Consider the following 21,190-nt stretch of genomic DNA (forward strand, 5'->3'; position numbering starts at 1 on the left):
TGAAGTTTTCGCAATTACATCATTCTTCTCAAAAATGACGTGAATGCACAACGGTGAATAAAACGTGCGGCAAGTGAGCCGACAAAATTGGGACGAAATCCTAGCAACCGACAAAAATAATTTTTATCTGAAAATTTTTTCAGCTATAATCTAGTATCGCTTCAGCATCTCTAGACCAAGAACTAGAGCTGCTAAAAGTGCAACTTGGCTAGAACTGTAGATCCTGTGAACAAAGTTATTTAGGGGAAAAAATATCCTTATTTCACAAGCTATCATCGTTCCGCTCGCTCACGAAAAGCAGAAGAAAAAATTGCGTATGTTGAGTAGGATACTAAAGCCTTTCAGTGTTGAATCAGAATAACTGGCAAGCGTGTCTCCATGATCAATTGCTCAAGAGTTGGTTGTTCAATTTTTTCTAAGCAAGCTAATTGAGCCATGAAACTTTGAAATATTTCAAGCTCAATACAAGCCTCCTCCTACTAATAAAGCTACCAAACCAAGAATACATTGGCAGAACAGGCAGTCGCAAAATAGCACCAAAGAGCAATCCTTTTGGAAAGTTTTTACAATCACATTCGCGCACAGTTGAACTTCCAAAACATCAGAAAAAACTCGAACGAGATCAAAAGAAACTTTAACTCTACAAAAACTGGAAAAGATTAATACAACATAGGACGCTAGAAAATAGGTAACTTTTATATCTACTAATAAGGACTTCTCAAACTGAGACGAATGATTCGAATTCAGGTGGTTAACCTTGAAATATATGACAGCCGAAAACAACAGCGGTGTGATGATCGGACTATATTTCACCGATAACTCCGCCTGTTGTAACATCTCAATTCCAGCCTTTTCTTTCTGCAAATCCGGAGGGTCAATGCTCTGGATTCCCGGTCTCCAAGGTCGCTGACCCCAAAACTCCAGCTGCACGTCCGAAAGGTCAAGCGGGGGTTGCTGCTGACTCGAGTATAAATTTCCACACACCATAGTTGCACTCTCTCGCCTTTGCATTGTTAAGTAGGCTGCTTGTTGATAATAAAATCCTGGGTGTTGTAATTGAATAGCTGAGAGCCCAATATTGACTGCTTCCTCAAAAAGCTCGGCGAAAATAGAAAACTGCTTCGAAAGCCAAGCGTAATGCTCAAAAATCAACTGCTGAGGCCCATGTTTAAGTTTGAAGTATTCTAAAAATAGTTTGAATTGTTTGATGGCTGATAGAGGCTGGTTGTTTTGGAAGTACAGCTTGCATATTTTGTAGTTAATGAAGCCCGCGATTGTTTTCACTTCCATTAAGTTCGTGTCGTATATTCGGACTGTTCCGTCTGTAAGGTTACCGTACGCCTAAAAATTGAAAAATAAAAAGCTTCCATATTAACGAATACTATAAATTTCTAAAGCTTTTCTTTTTTAACCCATATTTTTGTTTAAAAACACTTTAAAAATTTCGAAAAACTTTTCTCGGTTCTTAATTTGATCTGAAATTTCTCTATTAAGAGGTCTTTTTAGGAGATTAGTCAAACTGGCACCAACTACACATATTGCTCAAATTTTGGTCAGGAAAAACAAACAAAACGTCCGCCTGGTTGTCTACATTAGTCTGATCGATTACAAGTCGCCAAAAAGACAGACAACAAATTGTGCAAACCTGTTTATAATATTTCAACACTGTTTCGGTCTGTGCCTCCGGTCTATTTGGATTCTGCTGCATTTCCGAGAAAAACGCAATCTTAATGTAGTGTCTCACAAACAACAAGGCATGAGTAGTCTTGTTCAGATTATCCTTGTGACTTCTCACAACTCGAACCTGAGCTGTATAATAAGTATTAGCTAGTGCAAGTAATTCCTCGTGAATTCGTTTTATGTATCCGTCCATCACAGTTCCTTCTGAAAGCGGTAACACAAGCAAACTTTTTGGAGAAATTCCGCAAGCGTCACATAACTGGGCGGCGTAGTCACTGGCTTGCGGCGAATCTTCGCCTGCTGGCAAAATAACTCTTTTTTGGATCAGAATCAGGACTATTTTGGTTTGATGTCCGTTTTGAGGAGGTCCCATAGTTTGACCTTGAAGAGTCTGTTTTATTCGTTCGATTCTGGCTACACATTCGGATTGTTTCGCTGGCAAGTCACTGTCGTCCCAATTAAGCTCGAAGAACACGGCAACTACCGCTGGAACATGATTCAAGTGCTTATCAATCCACCCCATTTTCAAAATACCCTTCGGAATGTACCATTCGTACGAACCCTTTTTGGGCTTGGGCTTAGGAACTTCGAAATTGAGATCAACAATTTTGGAACTCAACGAAGCATTTGGTTTGTGGAACGAGCTGAAACTCTCTCCGATCGCCGAATGTGTTCTGTTCGTTTGATCCAAGCCACACAGAAACACAAGAGGGCGAGGTCTTTTGAGGATTTCCTCAGGAAAAACACAGGCAGAAGCCATCTACAAAATAGGCCAATAAGACATCTGAAAAGTACAGAAGTAGACAGAGTCAAAATGAAACCTTTCATTATCTAAAAACCTCCGCGAATAACAAAAACAGTATCATTGAGCACAGATACGAAGCGAAGCTTCGCACCGCGTCCGCTTCAAAAATAAAGCCAACAATCATCTCTTAAATTTTGAAAATTCTTAAAAAAGAAATTTCAAAAACGCTCGAACTGCTACAACGAATTTGTAGAAAATTTATAAAAACTCTGAATATCTATGAAGTTTTCGCAATTACATCATTCTTCTCAAAAATGACGTGAATGCACAACGGTGAATAAAACGTGCGGCAAGTGAGCCGACAAAATTGGGACGAAATCCTAGCAACCGACAAAAATAATTTTTATCTGAAAATTTTTTCAGCTATAATCTAGTATCGCTTCAGCATCTCTAGACCAAGAACTAGAGCTGCTAAAAGTGCAACTTGGCTAGAACTGTAGATCCTGTGAACAAAGTTATTTAGGGGAAAAAATATCCTTATTTCACAAGCTATCATCGTTCCGCTCGCTCACGAAAAGCAGAAGAAAAAATTGCGTATGTTGAGTAGGATACTAAAGCCTTTCAGTGTTGAATCAGAATAACTGGCAAGCGTGTCTCCATGATCAATTGCTCAAGAGTTGGTTGTTCAATTTTTTCTAAGCAAGCTAATTGAGCCATGAAACTTTGAAATATTTCAAGCTAATTCACGCAGGGAATCGGATGGCGAAAAGTTTTCTATTGAAGCCTTTCAAGTGACAAACCTTTGAATATTTTAAATCGCTTCATAGAGCGTATCAGTTAGCGAAATCTAGGTTTTTCTTAGAATTCTATTTAAGCGATGAAACTTTGAAACAATTCAGGTTGTTTCATACAGCTAGTCAGTTCGCGGGAAAATAATTTTTCGAAAAAGCTTATCAAGCGATGAATTTTGAAAAATTTCAAGTTGTTTTTAAACCAAAACATTTTCCGAGAAATTTAAGTTCTCCTACGCAAGTTCTCTGAGAGACCTAATCGGGCGATGTACTTAGGAAAAAAATAGAATATTTCTTCATCCAAATCAAATGCTTTCGCGAAAAGTTATAGATTTCCTATGAAGGCTACTCTAGAGACGAAACTTTATATTATTTTACGAATTATTTTAAATTTTTCATAGCGAAATGTTTTTGCAAGAGTAAAAATTACCTATGCAAGCTATTAAATTAATGAGTTATTGAAATACTTCAAGCTGTTTCAGAAAGGGAATCAGTTCACACAAAAATTTATTCTCAAATAAAAAAAACTTTGAATTATTTCAAGTTGTTTCAAGAAACGAATAGTTTCACAAAAAAAAAGTTTTTCTTAGGCAAAATATTAAAGCTATGAAAAATTTCAAACTATTTGATAAACTGAATAGGTTTCGAACCAGTTGAAATTTTCGTAAGCCAGCAGTTCAAGCTATGATTTAGTTCAATAATTTCGAAGATCGAATCGAATTGCGAAAATTTTAAGTTTTTCTAGACAATCTAAAAAAAACTTAGAGAGAATCAGTCCACAAAAAAAGATTAAATTTTCTTTGGCAATCTTATCAAGCTAAAAAGACTTCGAATTTTTTCAAGTTGTCTCATGAAGTGCATCGGTTCAATAAAACTTCATTTGTCTTAAGCAAGCTACTCAAGCAATGAAACTTTGAAATATTTCAGATTATTTCACAAACTGAAACAGTTTGCGACAATTTTTAGTTGATCTAAGCAAGCTATTTAAACAAAGAAGATTTGAAATTATTCAAGTTAACTCATAGGCTGAATGAGTTCGCCAAAAATTTAAGTTTTTCTGAACAAGTTATTCCAGCTATTAAAATTTGATATTTTTCTAAGTTTTCTCATAAGTTATTTCAAAGACCGCGAATCGGTTTGCTAAAAGTTAGTTTTTCTAAGCATGGTGGTTGCTGTTTAGTTGATTCGTTTGAGACTGAAATGAATCTTGAAACGCAAAAACTGGACAAAAAGCAAAAACGGGCAGGTACGGTCTAGCCCTGAAGTTGAATCGAATTCATCTTGGTTTAAGACTTCAGAACTTTTTCGAAAAATAATTCTTGAATAATCCAGCTTACGTTTAAAAACTCTGAAGCGTTAGTTTGTTTTGACAAAAAATTCTAAATTATTCTAGATTCAGAAGAATTTCTCAAATGTTGAGGTCAATGATCGCGTTTAATCATTGAGCTTCATAGAAACTGAAACATGGCATTAACTTTTCTGTCATTCGTTTGATATATTTCAAAATTGTTCATAGAGCGGATAAGTGTGCGAACGGTTAAATTTTTACAGAGCTAGCTATTGAGGCTATGAAAGTTTGAAGTATTTCAAGTTTTTTCTTAGAATGAAACGTTTTTACTGAGCGAGCTAATGTATAAATTATAATTTTTCTATCCAAGCTAGTCAAGCAAGGGAAATTTAAATTGCAGGTCGGTTCATAGAGCAAATCAGTTGGCGAAAACTTCGTTTTTCTTAGCAAGCTATTTAAGCTGAAAGAATTCAAATTGTTTCATACAGCGAGTTGGTTATCGGAAAAGTTAAGTTTTTTTAAGCAAGCTATTCAAGCAATAGAAATTTAAATGTTCCCAGCTGTTTCATAGAGCGTATCAAACTGCGGAAACCCCAAGGTTATTTAAGCTATGAAATATTTAATTTAATTTATGAACCGAACTGAATGGCGAAAAGTTTCAGTGTTTTTAAGAAAAGCTATCTCAGCTATGAACCTTTGAAATATTTCGTGAAGCAAATCGAATCACGGTAGTTTTTTTTACTCAGCAAGCTATTCAAACTATGAACATTTGAAATGTTTCAACTTATTTCTTAGACTGAATCGGTTCGCGAAAAGTCTTTTCTAAGCTAGCTATTCAAGCTATAAGAGTTTGAATTAGTTTATCAGTTCGCCAGAGAAATTGAAGTTTTTCGTGGCAAGTTATTCCAGCTCTGAAACTTTGAGATATTTCAAGTTATTTCATAGACCGCGAATGAGCGCATGCTAAAAGTTAGTTTTTCTGAGAATGGTGGTTGCTGTTTTTAGTTGATTCGTTTCAGACTGAAATAAATCCGTAAACGCAAAATTCTGGACAAAAAGTGGGCAGGCAGTCTAGCCTTGCAGTTGAATCGAGTTGATTGTTTTTATGGAGTTCCGGACTTTTTTCAAAAAAGATTTTAGAATAATGGAAGAGAGGCGTAAGGTTCTATATTCCAGACTTTAGAATATTCGATGGTTGCCTGATCTTAGTCTTCTTAAACGTTGCGCTCGGTGGCATTTCTTAACCATTGCGCCTTATGACTACCAAAAAAATGCCATTCGATTAACTTATAGATAGATTTAAAATAAAAATAACTTGATCTCTGCGAAATGCGTTAGTCTGTTACTATTATTTCTCCGCATTCCACACTAAAACGCATAATAAATTGATGGTAGAAATAAAAATTTAAGCACAAAGGGGCCAAGATGCGGTACCCCATAGGTTAAAAAATCCTTGCCATGGCAGAGAGTCAAATGCACACTATGACTCTAAGCAATCTGATCTGAAAGCAATAGCCTTACCGCTACGCTAAGCGCCCCGCACTATTTCAATTTAATTCTAATTTAGTTGCTGTGACAAACATTTTAAATAGTTTCAGAGTTGGAAAACGCAAATGAGGTAATCCAGTTTAACCAAAGAGTTCCTATGCGCTGTGGTTATCGTTTAAGAGCACAATAACTTATTGTTCCGACTTTGGTAACGAAAGTAACGGAACATTTGTGCAAAATATATCACTTTTACTTCAAATGGCGTGTGATTTCTCAAAAATTTAAACAAAAATTTCGTTTTATTTTATTACATTTTATTTTTATCTTTTATTTTATTGTATTTAATTACAAAATCTGCAGCCCTAAATCAAGCAACGGAAGAAGAATTATGGAAACACCCAGTTCTGTAGATAATCGCAGCTGGGAAACGTCATTGAAAACACCAAAATTGCCGTCACCATTGAAGGGAAACGTGAAACCAGCAGAATTGAAAGGAGAAAAAAGAGCAAATTTATATTTTCACTAGTTCATGCGGCCCCACTAGAAAAATTTTCAGAACAAATAATCAAAAACTTTCAATCAGCTACTGTTAATGCTAACCAACCTGCATTAAAGATTTCTAGAATTGATTTTCCCGCCATCAAACTCTCTTTTCACTCCCTTACTAACTCATCTCAAATTTCGTTGTTATTAAAAAGAATAAACCACAAAAGAAACATATTGGAGAAAAGGAAAGACTTAAATTCTGTTATTTAATATTTCCAGCTCGAATCTTTCTAAAAGAGCTAAAAGATGGACTTTTTCTTACCTCTGAGATAAAATAAGATATCTATAGAAATTAGATACACTAAATCCAAATGCAGGAAGATGAGAATGGTGTCTCACGAGGTGATAAACTATCCTCGGTCCTATTTAACCTTTTATGTCTCAAATGCGGCTACCTGAGAATGACACCATCAATTTGTGTTGAAACGAAAATATTAACCTCAAAACACCAAGTTCTAACATCAATAATCTACACAGAGGCGTAGCTGCGCTTCGCAAACACTAGTAGCGAGAACACGCCAAAAATCAATTCTATAAAGCGCAATAAATATAAGTAAAAAAAAGCCTCGAAATTCGGCTAGGTCTCTGATTCGATCTAGGACCTACGGCGACCTTAAGAAAATGAGTCTCACGCACTAAACACTCAGCCACGGACACAATTAATCACAACCAATGGCCTCAAATAAAGCAGAGAAAAGTTGCTATGAAATTGCCAATGCTACCGATCGTGATTATAGCAAAAGTTATATCATATTATGAACACTTTGCCACCAAATAATGAACACTTTGCCACCAAATAATGACACTTTCATTGGCGAGTTAGGTTAAAGAAAGAAGGTTCGTACTAATACATTAACGCTTGCTAGTGTAAACAGAACTAATGAATCGTTATCTGGACAACCTCGAAACACGGATAGCACGAAAATCTCTCATAAACAAAACACAAATTTTCAGCACTTTATTTTTTAAGTTACAAAGAAATTGATCAATGAACAAATGGTATGGTTGACGATACCAAACTACTCGTCACTTGTTACCCAAAAAAAATCTAGGCGCTATATTTGACAACCAACGCAACTTCAATGAACACTGTAGAAAGCTTTCCGGCACTACTTCGCAGCATTTTTAAGCATGAAGATATTAGCCGGACTAAAAATCTTCACACCACAAACAAAGAATTTTTTTTTGAATGAATGACCTACTCTACCTGGCAGATTACCACCACCAACATCAGCAAAAGTACCCGACTTCTGCCAAAGTTGTAGCATAAGAATGCAAACCACCGACCGTCTACATAACAGCCAAGTAAACTCTACCTTTTACCATCAAGAGCTCTTGAGAATCCCAGCTCATCATGTAGCCTCACGAAATGGGAGTTTCCCTGGTTCTCCTCAGTTACTAAAAACTGCCTGTGAGCCGAAAACGTTGGGCCTTATTCTCAGAAACAGAGGTGGCGTCGAAACCAACACGACGACGATATTACTGGAAAAGTTGGTTCCCTTCTACGCAGGTTTTGCTGCTAGAGACCCTCTAAGAGCTGCAGTGATAGACTTGACTAGTTGAAATCATCATGAACAAGTATCAATTCACATTCCCTGTCACCCCCACCCTAAAAACGCCCCTCATCTCAGCTCAAATATTGATATTAGTATATTACTAAACTCGTAATTACACATAATTACTGAAGCCTATTTTTTTGAACTTTTTTTAACTTCTTTTATAAATAAACTTTTTTAGTAAGAAAACAATCAAATTTGAGATCGTACAAAACAAAAAAAAATCATCAGAAAAATTCGTAAAATAATTCAAAGTCAGACATGAATCTCGTTTTTAAGATCAATGTGCAGTAGCTGCAGCCGGTAGACATGTATTGCATGTAACTGTCGAAGGTGGATTTGTGGGTACAGGTTTGGCGATCATTTTGTTGATGGCGGTCGCTAGCTTCTTTGGATCTGACACAGCAGATGGTGCTCCTGCAAGGTACTGCTGAATTACCTAGAACAAAATCATGAAAATCACTAAATGAATTAAGACTTGATCAAGATGGGGATTTTTTTGTCGTGAAAAAAGTACACAATTAATTTCTATACCAAGTTTAATGTTAAGAACTATTTTGTCTTGAGATTATCAATCATAAACAAAATTTTTAAAGCCCCCGACTCTACCCTCACAGGGTCTTCCTAGATTAGTCGTGTGTTCGCTGCAGCCGTTCCCGCCATGAGGAGCCGGCTGAAACTGAACCCTCCAACCGGACTGAAGTGGGATTCGCAACCCGATCCTCGTTTAAACAGCCGCGCGCCTTACTCATTCGGCCACAGCCGCCCGATGATCAAAATACATGATCGCATGCAGTCTTCAAAAGTGAAAACAACAATGGAAGACTTGATACAGCTACTGTTGTTCTCACTTGGGAAGCTCTGCACATTTCGAAACTATGCTGATAAAATATTGCAAGCCTTTACTTACATCTTGTATATTGCTCATTGTCTTCCTGTATCCTGCTTGGTACCCTCTGCTCACTTCGAAATTGCACTTCAACTTCTTGTTCACGTCTGGGTCGATACACTTCGGAGTTACATATGGCGTCTTCATAGCTTTGGCATGGGACATTGTTTCCGTGTTACGAGGGACGCGCAGAAATCGGATAGTGGCATTTTTCGCAGCTGGGTACCGGATTTTGCCCAGAATGATCAGGCTGTCAGCCATATCTACAGTTTCGAAGTAGACATTGAAACGCGGCTCATCGTCATTGCGTCTGGAAAATATCAACAAGCCTAACTATAACAGTATTTTTAATTAACACACAGAGGCGAAGGATCTCTTCACAAGCCTCAGGGAATAGCTAAAAACAAAATCATAGAAGCAGTTGAATATGAACAAAGATAGCCAAACATAGTTGAAAAATGTCAATGAGCTCAAGGATCTAAGCTGTTTTTTGAAAAAGTTACATCTTTCGCCTTAAAGATCTTCGAAGTTCAAGAACCATTTATGATTGCCTTTTTTTGAAAAATTAACCATTTGAAAAAGTGTTGATAGGCACTTATTTTATTCTGCTGTGAAAGATCAATTACTAGCAAGTGTAAAAACCACATTTCAAACTAATGTCATTCACTTTTTTTAACGTTGGCATTATCAGAGAGCTTAATTTGCCTTTTTAGTTTGAATTGCCTTTTTCGCAAATTAATTTGAAAATAACTCAGCTCCGAAATCAAAAGTCAAGCTGTGTAATTAGAAGAAAACAGAAGTAAAAAACAAAAGAAACAAAGATAGCCGGTTACTGTGCAAATAGAGAAAAAAAAATAAAAACTTTTTTGTCGTTCGGATCACGACTGAAAGGGCTGCTTAATATGATATATAACTCGACCCATTCCGATGATTAATTTCGGTACCTGCTTTTGCGAGGAAAACAAAAAACTTGAAACACAACCGAATACAAAAATCCTAACCATGTTTCAAATGGTCAGAACAATAAAACTTTTTCCATGGGCCAAAAGTCAATCTCCGACCTGCAGATCACGAGTCTCAAGTGCAAAAAAGCCAAAAAAAACTTTTATTTGCAAATTTCATTTGTTGGAAAAAAGTTTCTACGTAGTATTTCACTATTCTCAGCTTGCGTAAAGACGCTGATAACTTTTGCTTATTTTTTTGTCCTTGTCATGAGAAAAGCCCCTGAACCAATAAGTGTCTGAGCTTTGTTCATTGACATTTAAAAACAAATCGCCAGAAAACAAGCACTAAAATGTGGCTTATTCAAATAAAATAACACTATTGTTGCAAATTTTCACTTTTCGTGAAAATTTAATCCTCATTCTATCATACACGTCCAGTTGAGAGCAAGGTAACCAAAAATTTAGAGCACAGAGCACTCAGGCTGATACAACTTTTGAAAAAATTGGACTCTACCATAAAAGCCCCCTTTCTGTGATTTTTTTTTATGCGAGGGGATGGCAGAGCGCCTTTAAATTGAAAAAGCCAAAAAATTAATCTGTTGAGTAAAAACTTGCATAAACAACAGTATGCGATTGCTACCACAGTCAAACATCAATACAAATAAATTAGTTGAAAAAATCTAAAAGATTTTTCGGATTTTTCTAAATATTTTGAAGTTTTCTGTAATGCAAAGGAGCAGGAATATAAACTTCAAAAAAGTTTATTGCTACCTTAGTAAGTTATTGAAAAAAAAAATAAAATTTTTTGAATTTATATTGATTGAAAGTAGTTTTATTAGGCTATTTCCCCTCACTACCCACCCATTTGAAAATGAGTTTTCCAATTTTTTCAACATCATCAATTTTTTCGACATCAGCCAACCGTCATCATCAACATCGTATTTTCCACCCTCTTCTCTCGGAATCGAAGGTATTACCAATCATATTTGTTTCCGTTCTGATTGCTATTTGATGTTAGTGCGAAAAGCCTTAAGCGGCCATATTCTTGATACAAAAAAAGCATCCGAATGCGTTCCGTTTTGTAGAGCCCAAGGCTGCATAAGATAATCTACTGAGCCATAAATTGAATTTTGAACAGAGCCTGAATTTTGAACAGGGCCATTGTCCGAAAAACCGAACGGAAAGCGAAACAACATTGATAACAATTGATGAAATAAGCCAAAGATTTCTGACAGCGAAATAAGTTGAGGACAGCGGCAGATGGATGCATGCTATCGGAAAAGCAGTACAGAGAAGAAAAATTTAAGGGTAGACCGAAAGCGGCCATACCCTACAGAGTATCGGCAGAGTAGGCCCAAAAATCAATCTGGAATGAAGATACTGTTAATTATAACAACGGATTAAATGAAACAAGATAACAATAATTTGAGTGAGCTCAGTGAGAATTTGTACACAGAGGCGAAATTGCACTTCGCATACACAAGGTAAAATATGACCGATAACGCTACTGGGAAAAACTGGATGAGTAAAACTTTGAGACTACAAAATTTCTTACGTGACACACTAATTATGAGTCTACAAAATTGCTAATGGACGCAAGCCAATTATGACGCATTAGCAGTACCAGCCAATTAGTGGCCAAAAAAATTACCAACTAACACGCTTCAATTATAGAGCGGACGCATTTTAATTAGTATACGAAAAAGTTCATTAAAAACATCCGACCCTGCCCAGGTTCAACCCTCTTATTTTGCTGCTGGTCACTCTCCCTACCTTACACTACAGATCCATGATACCTTGAAGCTTAAGTGCTATTTGTTATATAATGCTCTGTGTTAATATCCTTAGCATTGGCTGTACTTAATAGCTGATTATTGATCAAAATTAAGACTTTCAAAATCACACAAGCTTTGCTTGTGTACAAAATGAACACTAATATTTGTGACTTAGGTTGGAAAAACAGAGAGCTCATACTATCACACAAGCTTGGCTTGTGTAATAATGCTAACACAAGTTACGGAAAGAGCCTGAACGCGCCATACATAGCACCAGAGGATAACAAGCATACCTGTAACTAGCGTGTAACGCACCTCCGGTACTCCCGAATTTTTAACAACTCAAAACAAAACCGCACATATTGGAAACAAAATCTGCATTCTTTGAGTATACTCTAACAGCGCCCAATTACAGGGTTCGCAATTACAAATTTTGCAAAGTTTTTTATTCAATTTTTTCATACAAAGTTTGAAGAACCATAAAATTTTGTGATGTTTTATAATTTATATGTGAAGTTTTGTTTTATATGAGCAGTTCTTTGAAAAAATTTAAAATGAACTAAAAAACGTCACATCTGGGAAACTAAAAGCAATGGAGCAGTCGCATTTGGACGTTCGCGTTGAGAAATTTTTTCACGTTTAAGTATTTGGACGTTCGCGCCAACGCAGTCGCGTTGGGAAATTCAGTTTTGAGAAACTTCAACCTTAATTTTTCTAACAAAGGTACTTTTTGAAAACCAGAAAAAATGACACATCTGGAAAACTAGCAAGATTTGAGCAATTTTATTTGAAGGCAATATTCGCAATCTTTTACAGTACTCTGACAGCACGCAACTACAGGGTTGAGATTTCACTTTTGTGAATAATTTTGTAATTTGAGTTTCTGAAAACATCCGAAAAAATCACTCAAATCGTCGTATCTATTAAACTAAAAAGATTTGGGAACTCTCCATAGGAGGCCAAATTCGCAACCACTGAGATTACTCTGACAGCCTCCAATTACAGGTACGAATTTCAAATTTTGAAGAAAAAAAATTATTCTCATAAACTTATGAAAAAATTACGAAATAAGTCAAATCTGAAAAACTACAAGGTTTTGAGCAGTCATATTTGGAGGCAAAACTTGCAGCTTCTGAGAGTACCTTGAAATGGCCTCATTACAAAGATGGGAACTTCGAATTTTGTGAAAATTTTTATATCTAAGTTCTCTGAAAAAATCCCAAAAAACGTCATATCTCGGAAACTACAAGGATTTGAGCAGTCATACTTGGAGGCAAAACTCGCAACCCCTGAGAGTTCTGTTTCCTCACAATTTCCAACAAGAGGATTGAGATTTTCAAAGTTTTGGAATTTTTCTTTCAAAATCTAAGTTTTTCTAAAATTTTTTGAAAAAATCATAAAAAAACGTCATATCACAAAAACTACAAGGATCTGAGAAGTGAGATTTGAATGCAAGATTCGCAACCCCTGAGAGTACCCTGACAGCACCCATTGAGAAATTTTTTTAAATTAAATTTACCAGAAATTTTTGAAAAATCTCGAAAATTGCCGTATCTCGTAAACCAAAAGGATTTGGTTATTCATATATGGAGGCCAGAAACGCAAAACCTGGGAAAGCCCTGACTTAATCCCGCTATTGGGTTGCTCATTTCAAACTTGATAAAATAAACACTGAATTAAAACTAGAAAATCGAAAAAAAATCTTAACCATTGCAATACACGATATAGCTTAGACGTGCAAAAATTCTCTTGTTAAACATGTAAAAATAATACGTTGAAAAAGCTTAAGCATGGAGAGATAGTGAAGCCCGCATTTAAATCTATTATATATTTAAATGCGGGCTTCACTATCTCGCCATGTTTAAGCTTTTTCAACGTATTATTTTTGCATGTTTAAGCTATATCGTACATTGCAATGTTTAAGAATTTTTTTCGATTTTCCAATATATTATTTATTATATGTTTAAATGCGGGCTTCACTATCTCGCCATGTTTAAGCTTTTTCAACGTATTATTTTTGCATGTTTAAGCTATATCGTATATTGCAATGTTTAAGAACTTTTTTCGATTTTCCAATATATTATTTATTATATGTTTAAATGCGGGCTTCACTATCTCGCCATGTTTAAGCTTTTTCAACGTATTATTTTTGCATGTTTAAGCTATATCGTATATTGCAATGTTTAAGAACTTTTTTCGATTTTCCAATATATTATTTATTATATGTTTAAATGCGGGCTTCACTATCTCGCCATGTTTAAGCTTTTTCAACGTATTATTTTTGCATGTTTAAGCTATATCGTATATTGCAATGTTTAAGAACTTTTTTCGATTTTCCAATTTGACTTAAGTGGTTATTTTACCGAGTTTAAATTAAGCAGCCCAAAATCGAATTAGGGGTTGCGAATTTGGCCTCCACTTTTGAGGGCCCGAATCATTTTAGTCAATGAGATGAGACAATTTTTGAGATTTTTTCAAAAATTTTCAGAAATTTCAAATTACAAAAAAATTTACAAAAATTGAAGTTCCCAACCCTGTAGTTGGGTGCTGTCCGAGTACTCTAAGGAGTTACAAATCTTGCCTCCAAATATGACTGCTTAATTCTTTGTAGTTTTCGAGATATGACGTTTTTTGTGATTTTTTCAAAAGTTTTCAGAAAACTTAATTTATTTTATTATTATTTTTTAAAATCTGAAATTCCCAACCCTGTAGTTGGGTGCTGTCAGAGTACTATCAAGGATCGCGAATCTTGTCTCCCAATATGACTGCTCAAAACCTTGTAGTTTTCGAGATATGTCGTTTTTTGTGATTTTTTCAAAAGTTTTCAGAAAACTTTAATTATTATTAGTTTTTAAAAATCTGAAATTCCCAACCCTGTAGTTGGGTGCTGTCAGAGTACTATCAAGGATCGCGAATCTTGCCTCCCAATATGACTGCTCAAATCCTTGTAGTTTTCGAGATATGTCGTTTTTTGTGATTTTTTCAAAAGTTTTCAGAAAACTTTAATTATTATTAGTTTTTAAAAATCTGAAATTCCCAACCCTGTAGTTAGGTCCTGTCGGAGTACTATCAAAGATTGCGAATCTTGCCTCCAAGTATGACTGCTCACTTCTTTGTAGTTTTCGAGATATGACGTTTTTTGTGATTTTTTTCAAAAATTCTCAGAAAACTTAAATTATTATTAATCTTTAAAAATCTGAAATTCCCAACCCTGTAGTTAGGTCCTGTCACAGTACTCTCAAGGATTGCGAATCTTGCCTCCAAATACGACTTCTCAATTCTTTGTAGTTCTCGAGATGTGACGTTTATTGTGATTTTTTCAAAGTTTAAATTAATTATTTTTCAAAATTTGAAATTCCATCAAATATTCTTTAAGTTTCCGAAATAAGACGTTTTTTCAGTTTTTTTTTCGGGACACTTAGGTTTAAAAAAATTCACAAAAATTTGGATTCCTAATCCTATAGTAGGGTGTTCTCAGGGACTCTCAGTGGTTGCAAATCTGGCCTCCAAATTTCTCCAGAGGCCCATTAAATTTTCATGATGACGCTTTTAAAATGGGAATTAAAAAATTTTTTATGTTCGAAATTACCAACCCTGTAATTGGGTGCAGTCAGAGTACACTAAAAGTTTGCAGATGTTGTTTCCAATATATGCGTTTTTTTATGAGTTGTCGAAAAATTCTCAAAACTCACAATTTAAACATTTCTGCGTAACACTTTCACTAAAAATTTTCGCATAAACTCTCATTGTATCGTAAAACTTCAGCAACTCTAACTTTAACTTTCTTAATCTTTCAAAATTGAGCATTCTGGGCGATTCACAATTAATTATATTCGGTTTTAGACTTACTCTGGCGTGAGCAGCAAAATAGACACACATCTGATGCCTGGAATAGATTCCAAAAATGGTTGCAGACTTTTCTTCGCCTCCGCAGTATCCGGAACATTCTGCAATTCAACTCCATTCGGAACATACTTGTCCTCTAGGTCTCTCAATCCACGTGGTTTGTAGCGCATCACTACCAGCTTCTCGAGACCTTTCTGATGATAGACTTTGTCGAATTTAGTGAGCGCTTCAGTAGTTTCCTCATATTTACTCATTGTAACCTGACAGTAGACGAAGGGGTTCTTTTGCTGGCTGAAAATTTGACATGGTTAACAACTAAAAAGCCATTACTTACATCAAATTCGCATTAAAGCAGAAAAACAACTCAAAAACCCAACTTTCGCATCTTGGAAATTTCAGAATTGAACGCGCTATTTATGTCTAGCTGAAAAATCTATGTGACCAAAGTGTGACTAGAGATGCTAAAAACGAACACAGCACCCCTTAAAACAAAAACATCAGAAAAAAGCCATCCAAATAACACAAAAACAAAAACCCCACATTGACGAACGAATATTCATAATAATCAATTTACTCGGCATCTTCTACGCTCTCATACTCTTCAACTACATGTATCTCCTTCGGGAACCCAAACTGCGCAAAATGCAACTTCAATTGCTCATCTGAAACTTCTTTGTGGTCAAACCCAGTAGCAAACAGCAACTGCAGTTGGCCACACTCTCTCACTTCGCTCAGAGGAGGATCGAAAGAAGGATCATCTCGTGATGACTTGCCATTGACGTTTCCAGATGGGGTATCTGAAAACCGTTTCATAACGGTTTGATCCAAAATCTGAAAGATTAACTTTTCTCCTGATACAGCTAGTAATATAGTTAGTGGACTAAGCTTTAAAAATAGTTCATTTATTTGGCAATTTTAGTAATAGCAAGCGTATTGAACAGAAGCGTACGCTAACATTAAAACTTTTTAACACAGATGGAGTCTTCCAGGCCTCGCTCAATCAAAAATACCTTTTTCCTTGTTCATCGTGATTGAACGCAAATTATGAAGCACCTAGCAAAGCCTTGACGATTCATTCCAAAAGAAATAACAATAAAAATTGCACACAGAAGCAGAGATTCACACCACTTGCGATAGAATACAAAAATAGCATGGCAAACAAGCCAACATGCATTGAGAACGAAGCCCTAAGTCGAAAGCAAATTAAAAAGTCGAAAAATAAGAACTATAAAAATTTTCATATTTTGTTTAAGAAAGAAAGAAAAACATATATTTCTCCAGCATGAATAAACATACAATCTGAGCATCAAAATTTGAGACTTTGAGAGGACAGACAACGTGAACGTAGGATCTACTCAGCGTCTGCCCTTACAGGTTATATTTATTGGGTAAAAACTAAATGGAAAAAAAAATCTTTCACCTTTAAGATTTTTCAAAACAAATTGAAGAAAAAGGTGATTCCATTTTTATTAAATTAAGATCATTTTAAAAAAGAACAATAACTGAACAATTGGATCGACGTTGGCATTGGAAAAAAACTTCACCCAGCGGTAACAAAGCCAACAATATACCCGATGAGCCGAAAAAAAATCCATAGCCCCCAATCAACACAAACATATACAAAATTTTTCAAACATCAAATGACCCAATATATAGCTTCTCGCCAACAAACATACGAAACAGAACCTTTATAGCTCTAATTAATATAGAAAAAACTCGAAAAGAACTAGAAATTTTTTTAAAGCAAATCGGAAGTGGTAAATATACAAACAGCATAGGAAGCAAATGTTGAATAGAACGGGTATTTGGAATGCTGACATGCTTAAGCTTTGTCAGCATTTAACACCTTTGCTTATCGGTGAATAACGGTAGAGCGAGTGCAATTCAAGGAAAGCTTTCTTGCGACGACAAATCAAGAAAACTTTCTTTTGAGCGAGTGCAATTCAAGGAAAACTTTCTTGCGACAGAAACATTGCAAATTGCAGAAACACCAACCCAAAGTCTAATACAATTTAAATGAACTAGTTTAAAATTGTTATTTTCGCGTAGCTGTTAGTTTTTGTTCCGATCATTGAAAATGGGAGAGAAGTTTGTATTCGGGTGTTTTAGATTTTTTTTGTTCCGACCATTGAAAATGTGAAGGAACACAGTTTTCGGGTTTTTTTTTAAAAAAATTTTTAACGCAAAATCAGGTACCACAAATAATCATCGAAATTGTTCATAAAATATATCATATTATAGCCCTTTCAGTCATGATTCTAACAAAACTTAAAAATTCCAAAAGTTATAATTTTGAGCACAGCAGGTTTGAATTTTTTTTATTGTGCGTCCAATTGCAAGCAAATAAAGTGAGCGAGAAGGCTGGTAAAAGGCTTTTAATAGCTTTTCAAACTTTTAAAATTAATTATTTCTTAGTTTTACTAAAGTGAAATTAGCTACCAATTTTCAATTTTTTTTTTGAAATTTTTTGGTTTTTTAAATTGTTATCTTTAACTTAAGTAAAAAACTTTTTCAAATGTCCCTTTTTTACTAACATCACACCAAAAGACGACGCAATTCGAAAAAAAAACTTTTTTTTTGTAGTTTGTTAAATAAGGTCGGGAACAATCTGTGCTACTTGCACAGCAATTGGCTATCCTTGTTACGCTCATATATAAGCTTCATAAACTCTTAGTATTCAAAACTTGTATAATTGAAGCTATTTCAAAGATTAAAATGTCTTTCTAGTGTCCCGAATCGGTTAATCGGTAGGTTTTCTTCATTTTACTGGGAAAAATAAAAACCATTTTTTTATCATTGTAGAGCGTAATTTGCATCCCATTTAATAACGAGTTTTGAAACAAAATTTTAAAAATCCTGGCAAACGTTTTAATCCAATAACCAAATAAATATATTTGACGAAGAAGAGCCATGGCGAAGTACCCGTACGTCAATCAAAAGGTAGGAGGCTCGAGGTCCAGTATGATCCACGCTCGTTGCTTGAGGCTAAGGAAACATTACCAGCATAGAACAAATACCAAAAAATTACATCTAAGTTGTTCCCAAAGGCACAACAACGGTTATCCAAGTAAAAAGCTGAACGATAATATCCGAACACAATCATTTTCAATGGTTCTGCAATTCTGATTAGTGGACTCAGAAACATGAATAAACACAGAGGCGAAGCTGAGCTTCGCACCACTTGCGATACAAATATGAATGCTATGAAAATCAAACGGGAAAAAAATAGTTTTTGTCAATGAAAATTGCAACAAAAGCATAAAATATCCGAAACAAAATTTCCTGCACCAAAAGAGACATTGTAAAAAAGGTTTCGAAATACAGAAGCCAATTTTTCAAAAAATCCTTTCTGCGGAACTGAGCAGACATACAATAATCTAAATAAGCCAAAAAAATTCTATTTGAAAAAAAAAACAAGTCAACTGGAGTCGAACTCCCGGGCTATGACGCATGGGGGTTACAGCAACTTGAAATAAAGCTGAACCATTGAGCTACGGGAACTAAGCCGACAAAAATAAACAGACGGACATCAATCCGAAAAAGCACTAAAACTCTAGTTTACAAAAAAGGGCCCGGCCGAATTCGAACCGCAAATCTTTGCCATCTCAAGCAGTTGTTTTATCTCTACGCCAGATGCACCCCATGATTATTGATTGGATTTGAATTTATAATTACCAAGCGGTAACGTAGCCGAAAAAAGCTGAGCAGAAACCCTTCATGTCGAGAAGAAACTTATAAAAAAACGTTAAGTCCTCTTTCTCACCAGAGCACACACGTACATTTTTCGGGCGTAACGACGCAATAAGAGGCCTAAGTCGATATATATTAGACCGAAATTTATCAAGCCAATAAAAAAGACGAAAGATGTGGCAACTAAACCGACATAACATAAGCAGACAAATAATAGGCCGAAATTTTTTTAGAACCGGATTAATTACAGTTGAAAAAAAAACGTCCTGATCAGTTACAAAACCAGGACCTTTGCAGTCCCAGGCGTATTCGTTAACTCCAAAGCCTGGGTGTACGCTGGCAATAAGGTTGTATCTTCATCAAGTTAGTAGTTTCAAATTTTTTGAATTTCTTTGAAGATAAGTTCTTTGACATTTTTTGAAAAAAATCAAAAAACGTCACATCTCGAAAAGTAAAAGCATTTGAGCAGTCGCGGTTCGCAGTCGCATGTGGCAAGATTTTCAACTCTTTAGAGTACCTTACCAACACCGAACTATAGCGTTGGGAATTTCAAATTTTGAAAAATAATTAATTTAAACTTTCTGAAAATTTTGAAAAAATCACAAAAAACGTCATCTCGAAAACTACAAAAAATTGAGCAGTCATATTTGTTGGCAAGATTCGCAATTTTTGAGATTATTCTGACAGGACTCAACTACAGGGATGGGAATTTCAGATTTTGCGAAAAAAATTTATTTAAGTTTTCTGAAATTTTTTTGAAAAAATCACAAAAAACGTCATATCTCGAAAACTACAAGGATTTGAACAGTCATGTTAGGAGGCAAGATTTGTAATTCCTTAGAGTACTCTGACACCACCAACTACAGGGTTGGGAAGTTCAAGTTTTGTAAATTATTTTGTTATTCGAAATTTCTGAAAATTTATGAAAAAATCTCAAAAATCGTCTTATCTTGTTAACTAAAATGATTCGGGCATTCAAAATTGGAGGCCAAATTCGCAACCCCTAATTCGGTATTGGGCTGCTCAATTTAAACTCGGTAAACTAACCACTAAAATCAAATTGGAAAATCGAAAAAAAATTCTTAACCATTGCAATATACGATATAGCTTAAACATGCAAAAATAATAAGTTGAAAAAGCTTAAACATGGCGAGATAGTGAAGCCCGCATTTAAATACATAATAAATTTCAACTTGATTGTTCTTTTTAAACTAAAATGGTCATATCTTAAAAACTTATCTTTCAGATCTTTGTTTTTTAAATGATTAAAAAAAGTCTAGTACCCAATTGCAATACCCTTGCTATCGCAAGGGTAGATATTTGAAACATGAAAGAAATATTTCATGAGAAGCAATTTAGTATTATACCATTCATATTGAGATATGTCGATGCGCGAAAAAATCAAATGAACGAAGTCTTAATTATCTTATAACAGAAAGAGTTTTCAGATCTCGTCAACAATGATGATACGTACAAAAGTTAATTCATTATTTTTTCAACTTTATGTTTATTTTCTCCGCTGAAAAAATCTATCCAAAAAGGTAGAACTATTGCACCTTGAATACATAGTGGATTTAGAAATTTCATTATTGTAGGGAACCAACTTTACAAGTCAAGGAAATCTGATATGCTTAAAAAATGCAGAAAAAACAACTTCGAAAAGCTTGAGTAACCAAGAAAGACTATAAGTATTATGAACACAAAAAATAATTGGTACAATTGGGAAAAACAAACGAAACTCTCAATGAAATGAATGGTTGGCCTCGAAAGCCAAACATACCATCGCTGCCTGTGTGAATAGCAAAAGTTTGTCGCATCTTTCTTCAGAACCTAACGCCTTGAACGGTTTCTTTCTGTCATAAGCCTCGAAATTAGCTCTTTCCATGAAGCCTGCAGAACCAGTTGTTCAAACTGAAAGTCTAAGTCACGCTGTGCTTTTTTAACTGCCCGTT

General features: G+C 35.2%; 3 protein-coding genes across 5 annotated transcripts in view; 1 reads left to right on the top strand and 2 right to left on the bottom strand.

Annotated features, from left to right (window-relative positions):
• Nucleotides 1–21,190, top strand: part of LOC134841414 (bridge-like lipid transfer protein family member 1) — a 469,521-nt gene that overhangs the window by 297,252 nt on the left and 151,079 nt on the right. The window lies entirely within an intron of this gene.
• LOC134841671 (trafficking protein particle complex subunit 11-like) lies at nucleotides 151–2,440 on the bottom strand. Its single transcript, XM_063857706.1, has 3 exons — nucleotides 1,646–2,440; nucleotides 716–1,341; nucleotides 151–223 (listed from the first exon to the last, which is right to left on the bottom strand). Exons 1-3 carry the CDS (start codon nucleotides 2,438–2,440, stop codon nucleotides 151–153), a joined length of 1,494 nt encoding a protein of 497 aa, XP_063713776.1.
• On the bottom strand, nucleotides 8,284–16,375 carry LOC134842479 (uncharacterized). Its single transcript, XM_063858840.1, has 4 exons — nucleotides 16,123–16,375; nucleotides 15,552–15,839; nucleotides 9,005–9,293; nucleotides 8,284–8,533 (listed from the first exon to the last, which is right to left on the bottom strand). Exons 1-4 carry the CDS (start codon nucleotides 16,359–16,361, stop codon nucleotides 8,375–8,377), a joined length of 975 nt encoding a protein of 324 aa, XP_063714910.1. The 5' UTR covers nucleotides 16,362–16,375; the 3' UTR covers nucleotides 8,284–8,374.

Source organism: Symsagittifera roscoffensis, chromosome 3 (genome assembly GCF_963678635.1).
Source record: "Symsagittifera roscoffensis chromosome 3, txSymRosc1.1, whole genome shotgun sequence".
In the NCBI taxonomy this organism is placed as follows: domain Eukaryota; kingdom Metazoa; phylum Xenacoelomorpha; order Acoela; family Convolutidae; genus Symsagittifera; species Symsagittifera roscoffensis.

What these genes read in the sequence shown, in the direction of transcription:
- LOC134841671 (XM_063857706.1), bottom strand. Translation starts at nt 2,440, where the DNA reads ATGGCTTCTGCCTGTGTTTTTCCTGAGGAAATCCTCAAAAGACCTCGC. An exon ending in TGTTGAAATATTATAAACAG is followed by an intron (nt 1,342 to 1,645) that starts GTTTGCACAATT and finishes TTCAATTTTTAG; the next exon opens with GCGTACGGTAACCTTACAGA. An exon ending in CATTCGTCTCAGTTTGAGAA is followed by an intron (nt 224 to 715) that starts GTCCTTATTAGT and finishes CTTTGTTCACAG; the next exon opens with GATCTACAGTTCTAGCCAAG.
- LOC134842479 (XM_063858840.1), bottom strand. Translation starts at nt 16,361, where the DNA reads ATGAAACGGTTTTCAGATACCCCATCTGGAAACGTCAATGGCAAGTCA. An exon ending in GAGAGCGTAGAAGATGCCGA is followed by an intron (nt 15,840 to 16,122) that starts GTAAATTGATTA and finishes TCAAATTTTCAG; the next exon opens with CCAGCAAAAGAACCCCTTCG. An exon ending in CAATGAGCAATATACAAGAT is followed by an intron (nt 8,534 to 9,004) that starts GTAAGTAAAGGC and finishes ATTTTGTTCTAG; the next exon opens with GTAATTCAGCAGTACCTTGC.